General features: G+C 44.8%; 1 protein-coding gene across 1 annotated transcript in view; it reads right to left on the minus strand.

Annotated features, from left to right (window-relative positions):
- The window catches only part of klhl30 (kelch-like family member 30), a 37083-nt gene extending 31017 nt beyond the window's left edge, over positions 1-6066 (minus strand). Inside the window, exon 1 of the mRNA XM_078563563.1 lies at positions 5223-6066. Within this exon, the coding sequence (XP_078419689.1) occupies positions 5223-5996 (774 nt within the window). The 5' untranslated portion in view covers positions 5997-6066. The remainder of the gene's footprint in view (positions 1-5222) is intronic.
- Between the last annotated feature and the right edge of the window lie 572 nt (positions 6067-6638).

Consider the following 6638-nt stretch of genomic DNA (forward strand, 5'->3'; position numbering starts at 1 on the left):
GCAAATATGATGGGTGTATTTAAGGGGAAGCTGGATAAGCAGGTGAGGGAGAAAGGAATAGAAGGATATGTTGATGGGGTTAGACGAAGAGAGATCACAAATGATAACCTGCTAACACTCAGGGTTGTTTATTCCGAATTCTGCCTGTCACCTTGATTCGGCCATGACCTTGGCCCAGTTTCCTGAATCCCAAAATCATTACAGGGCTATGCCACTGGAAAAAATGGAAAGAAGTGTTAAAGAGGCCACAGGGTGTGAAGGAATGCAGCTATAAGTATGGAGTTATAAGAGAATCCAGCTATAAATACAGAGTTATATGATTAAAAAGAGTGATTTTCCTATAAAGTAGGAAGTTCATCTGCTGGACAAAGGTTCAGAAGTTTATAAACATAATTGTATGCTCAAGGACACCAACATCCTGTGGTATAGGATATGGTTTATCCTCTAGGCTGTTTCTGAAAAAACAGGAATTGGCCTCTACATCATCTCATCAAGGCATTGATACCACAATCTGACAATGGATAATCTTAAAGATGCCCCTAAATCACTTGACAACTGAATCCTGGAAACTTGTGTGTAGCAAGAAAGTAACCATCAGCTGCAGCTCTCAGTATCCTGTTTGCTTGAAGGATGTTAACTAAAACAAAGGATGTTGTCTAGCATGACTGCTCAACATGCTATTTTAAATTAATTCACGGGATGTGGGTTTTGCTGGCTGGGCCAGAATTTATTGCTCATCCCTAGTTGCCCTTGAGAAGGTGGTGGTGAGCTGCCTTCTTGAACCGCTGCAGTCCATGTGGTGTAGGTACACCCACAGTGCTGTTAGGAAGGGAGTTCCAGAATTTTGACCTAGTGACAATGGAGGAATGGCAATATATTTCAAAGTCAGGATGGTGAGTGACTTGGAGGGGAACTTCTGGGTGATAAAGCACACATCTATCTGCTGCCCTTGTCCTTCTAGATGGCAGTGGTCATGGGTTTGGAAGGTGCTGTCTCAGGAGCCTTGGTGAATTCCTACAGTGCATCTTGTAGATGGTACACACTGCTGCTACTGTGCATTGGTGGTGGAGGGAGTGAATGTTTGTGGATGTGGTGCCAATCAAGCGGGCTGCTTTGTCCTGGACGGTGTCAAGCTTAACTGTTGTGGGAGCTGCATTCATCTAAGCAAGTGGGGAGTATTCCAACACACTCCTGACTGTGCCTTGTAGATGGTGGACAGTCTTTGGAGACACAGGGGGTGAGTAACTCACTGCAGGATTCCTAGCCTCTGACCTGCTCTTGTAGCCACAGCATTTATATGACTAGTCCAGTTCAGTTTCTGATCAATGGTAACCCCCAGGGCATTGATAGTGGGGGATTCAGTGATGGTAATGCCATTGAATGTCAAGGGGTGATGGTTAGATTCTCTCTTGTTGGAGATGGTCATTGCCTGGCACTTGTGTGGCATGAATGTTACTTGCCACTTATCAGCCCAAGCTTGGATATTGTCCAGGTCTTGCTGCATTTGGGCATGGACTGATTCCAGCTAGTTCAGCTTTTTATGGTATTGTTAAGAAAGTCAAATACTTATCTTCTTTAGTTCGTAGGCCGGGAACAGTTCCCGATGGTCCTTGGGCCTCGTGTGCATGTATTGGCCAAGAGATGGCCACACACACGCAGTTTGGTTTATTTTTTGCGTTCTTCAGGCCACGGACCGGCCCTGCGCAGAAGAAACAAAACAGAATGGCGTGAAAACGTAGGTCAGATGACCTGATATGGAGCACCATCATCTTGTAGGTGTCCTAGGGAGCAGGACATGGGAGGGGGACAGGGAGAGGTTGCAAAAGGAAGCGCCAAGTGTCATGAAGCTATTATTGTATTTAACGTTATTGGAAATTATTTTTAAAAAATAGATGGTTAGCCTATGAGTGTGTCTTAATTGGATTAAAGCCAACTAGTCTGGGTACTTTGATGTACAATAGTTTTGACATGTAAGAGAGGTAGAATGCATTTGAATTTTGTTGAATAGAGCATTCAAGAAGGAGGGTGAAATCTGGCACCTAGCTAGCAGAGGCCAAGCAATGTTTATATTACTAATAAAATTGGTACTATGAAAGTGATTTTATTGTTATAAGAGGTGGAGTTCAAAGGGGCTGGTGATACAATGAGAATTTACATTGAATGAGATGTGCTGGGTATAGCAGTTTTGTGTGTGCAGGGCAGAGGCAATGTAAGATCAAAGCCTGTAAGCCTACCACTGTGTCTGCAAAGGAACCAAAGTGAAAGGAACCTCATTTTGAATTTGTGAGGTGAAAATGCTTTGCCTGGTGTCTGCTTAAAGTCTATGGGCTGCTGTTGTCTTAGTGGAGATTAGTTTGGGAATTTGTTAAAAGTTATGACAGTAGTAATTTGTAGCCATGTGTATATATTTAAAAACAAAAAGCTAAAAGCTACTGCGGATGCTGGAAATCCAAAACAAAAACAGAATTACCTGGAAAAACTCAGCAGGTCTGGCAGCATCGGTGGAGAAGAAATCAGTTAAAACAACTGATTTCTTCTCCACCGATGCTGCCAGACCTGCTGAGTTTTTCCAGGTAATTCTGTTTTTGTTTTGTATATATTTAACTTGTGTAAACCAATAAATGCCTCATGTAGTTTGATATAAAAATCTCTTGAGAACTGGTAGTCTGATTCCTGAATTTAGAACTGCATCTCAAACATACCATTTAAAAATATAGGTTATGACATTTGTTTAAAGTTTCCCTCTGGGATTTTTAAATAACTCAGCTTTACCAACTGCTGTGCCATAACACAAGTAAGGGACAAAGCTAGGGTAGAGAAATAATTCCCTTAAGTGAGATTGGTAAACAAAGGAGCAGAGTAATAGGCTCTGAATTCAAGAAAGAGCTGCAGGGAGCAGACTTTAAGCAAAGTGGGCATGAGAGGGTAATTATGAGATATAAGTGAATTAACAGGTGAACTGTGGTCGGACATGCCACATTACACAGAAGATGACAGATGCGACCAAAACAGATTCATAGATTTCTCAACAATCCACCCAGATGTTTGTCACATTGTGAGCTAACTAATATCACTGAAACTTTGTTTTTTTCATGAGGGTTTCCAATCTCCACATCTGAAGATCTTGCCTTGGAATTGTCTCCAAAAGTCACTCCCACTCAGAAGGCCTCACCAGCAATCCACCTTGCAGGGTTCCAATCTCACCATCTGAGATTTCTTTCTCCTGGATCTCTGAGAACACTCAAGAATATTGAGTGTAGAACTTTATAGGTTGGAGAAGTCAGCCAAAGGTTGGTGACTCTGTGCTGTGGGCCACTGGGGCAAAGGTATCCCTTTGGAGCTGTGGTTCTGCTTGGCATGGCCGAAGATCTGAAATTATGCTTGGAAGGTGAAGCTTGAGTGTACTCGGAGATCCAGGAATGTAATATTCTCTGGTGGTTCTTTTCCTTTGGGGAGAGTTAGATCAGCTCTTCAGACCCATCTAAGTGTCTGTGAGGCCTGGCTTTCTCAACCTTAAGTGAGAGTGATTATCCGAGATGTACGCCTGATCTGGAATAGCTCCAAAAAGTGGTTAGGATTATAATCCACTTCAAGGCCTCTTAAAAATTGATCCAGGACAATGAATGAGGTCTCAGCCAAGACTGGGGCCTTCAGCAGGTAAGCAATCAGAGGAAGAGGAGGCCTCCACTGGACCTTCTCCCTCCAATTGATATCTGTGGGCCCATTCCCACCAGGCCTATTGTCATGGTCCAACTAGCAGTCCCAGGGACAAGGAATCAGTGACAGAGAGGTGAGAAATGTGGCCATAACTGGCCCCCACCCCTAATCACGCAAATCTAGCAGGCAGATGGGCCCAGTTGAAGTTGGGGAAGGGGAACTGATGTCACACATGAATGAGGCAATTTTGACTGGTTGGATGCATCATCACACAATCTCATCTCTTTTCCTCCGATACCCTATCCCAAGATTGGATAGTAGGAGAAAATCCAATTTACATGGCGGTACACTTCTGTCTGCCTGGTGGTTGGTCGAATGTGTATTATGCTTGATCTCTGCAGATTAGCCTAATGATTTTTCAACATAAACATCCAGTTAGTCATGTGTTGTGCACACACATATACAGTTTCAAGACACTTCCAGCATGTTACACAATATTCATTGTAATTTAATAGTACAAACTGTTCTCTCCTCCCTCTCAGTTAACACGGTATAGGTTACTCCATAATAATAAAAACACAGGCAGTAATTGCAGGAAGAAATTCAGATGTTGCCGTTAAGGTATCATCAAAAGTTCTCAGAACAAAATTCCAGTAGCTTAGAAATACTATCGAGACAGCTTGATTAGATTCCAGCCCATAACTGACCTTCAGGTATCCACTCTTCTCACATAAACCAACCAGATTCCAGCCTGTAATTCACTCCCAGATATCCATCAGTCAGATATAAACCATTCAAACCTCTCTAGTTGATTACACAGCATACAACTCACTGCCGGGTATCCATTATTCTGTAAATCGTCTTGAATCCCTCAATTAGATTTCAGCTTCTAAATCACTTGGGAGCATGTGACAAGAAGCTGCATTTACATAGCACCTTAAAAGCAGTGAGACATTCCAAAGCGCTTTATGGGAGTGCTATCAAGGCAACATTTGATACAAAGTCATGTAAGGAAATGTCAGGCAGATGACCAAAAGCTTGGTCAGGGAGGTATGTTTCCCACGCTCAAGGACAAAAGAGAGGCAGAGAGGTTTAGTGAGGGAATTCCAGAGCTTAGCACTTAGGCAACAGAAGGCACATCCAGCAATGATGGAGCAACTAAAATGGGGGATGCTCAAGAGACCAGAATTGGAGGATGTTGGATATCCAGGAGGGTGTAGAGCTACAGGAGTGTACAGAAATGGGGAGAGGCCAGGCCATGGAGGGATATGGAAGCAAGGATGAGAGATTTTAAATCGAGGCAATGCCAGAGAGGGAGCCAATGTAGGTCAGTCAGCGCAGAGGCTAACAGATTTGATGCAAGTTACGATACGCGCAGCAGAGTTTTGGATGAGCTCAAGTTTATGGAGGGTGGAAAATGGGGTTTCAACCAGCAAAGTATTGAAATAGTCCATTATTCTATATATAAGCCCCTTGGAGTAGTGGTTCTTTTTGGGTTCAATCAGAAATTATTCAGCACTGAACAGATAATTGGACGGACAAGCACAATGCTCACTAGGCCATACCTTGTTATGAAATCCCTCGATCCGTTTTCTGCAGTATTCGGACTCCTGAATGAGTTTGTCAGGCAAAAGCTGGTCTCTCAGATACTCCACTGACAACAGTGGAAGGTGAACCAGCTCAAAGAGCTCGGGAAGGAAGCAACTCCGCTCTGCCTCATCGTATCGTATCCATCGGAGGAGAGCCTGGACCAGGCTCTGCTCCTCTTGGACCTGCAGCAACTCTGCACCAAGATAGCCCAAGAGCCGCTCGCTGTCCAGCAATAGGAACTCCTCGCTTTGGGACACTGCCTCGAAGTTCTCCAGGAGAAAGGAGCGTGCTTTGGCGATGACCTCTGGACAGCCATACAGCTCCCCGAACTCGTAGATCCCCAGACAGTTTGTGGGGTCAATCTGCTGCTGGAGATAGCGGCTGCATACCTTCTGGACGGTGCTGAACTGCAAGAGGTTGGAGGACTGAGTCAGGGACTCTACGTTCTGCTGGTTGATGGTCAGCTTCCCCGTGTAGGCAAAGTCAATCAGCATCCCCATCACTGCAGGGTCCACTTCCTTGACCTCCACCCGCGCCGAGATGCTCTCGACAAAGTCCCCCGTGAACATGGCATGGAAGTAGACGCTGCAAAGCGCCAAGACGCTCCGGTGACACGGGAACTCCTGGCCACCCACCAGGAGGGTAACATCGGAGAGCTTGGGGTTGGAGCGCAGGGATCGGAGACCCTCCAGCAGGCTCTGAGGGTGAGATGGGAGGCAGAAGTCAAAGTCGTCCACATTCCGCACCATCGCGCTTCACTTTTTCGCTGTTTCGGGGAGTCCACTGTCGTTTAGAGACACGTTGGAGCCATCGTTTGCAAAGTTGACCCTGGACAAAAGCAGAGAAGTGAACTTTACAGACTGAAGATGTGATTTCTCCTTGTTTAGTCTATCTGCAGGGCAGCTGAGCAGAGGTCCCAAGTTTCATCTGTGCTCAGTTATCTGGTTTCAGCTGAAGCAGCATTTAGGACACTGCAGCTGTGGTTCAGTGGGCAGCCCTCTCAACTATGAGTCAGAGGTCTTTGGGTTCAAAGTCCAACTCCAGGGATTTAAGTACAAAATTGAGGCTGACTGTGCAATGCAATGCTGAGGTAGTGTTACACTGTTGACGGTGCTACCTTTCAGTTGAGATATTAAACCAAGGCCCTGCCTACCCTCTCAGGTAGATTTAAAAGATCCCATGGCACTATATTAAAGAGGAGCATAGGAGTTCTCCACAGTGTCCTAGCCAATATTTATCCCTCAACCAACATTATTACATTGGTGCTTTTGGGAACTTGCTGTGTACAATTTCACTGGCACTGCTACATTATAACAGGGATTTGCACTTCAAAAATGCTTCATTGGTTGTAAAGCAGTTTGGGATGTCCGGTGGTCATGAAAAGCACTACC

The sequence above is a fragment of the Cetorhinus maximus genome, chromosome 19 (assembly GCF_964194155.1).
Source record: "Cetorhinus maximus chromosome 19, sCetMax3.hap1.1, whole genome shotgun sequence".
Classification (NCBI taxonomy): Eukaryota; Metazoa; Chordata; class Chondrichthyes; order Lamniformes; family Cetorhinidae; genus Cetorhinus; species Cetorhinus maximus.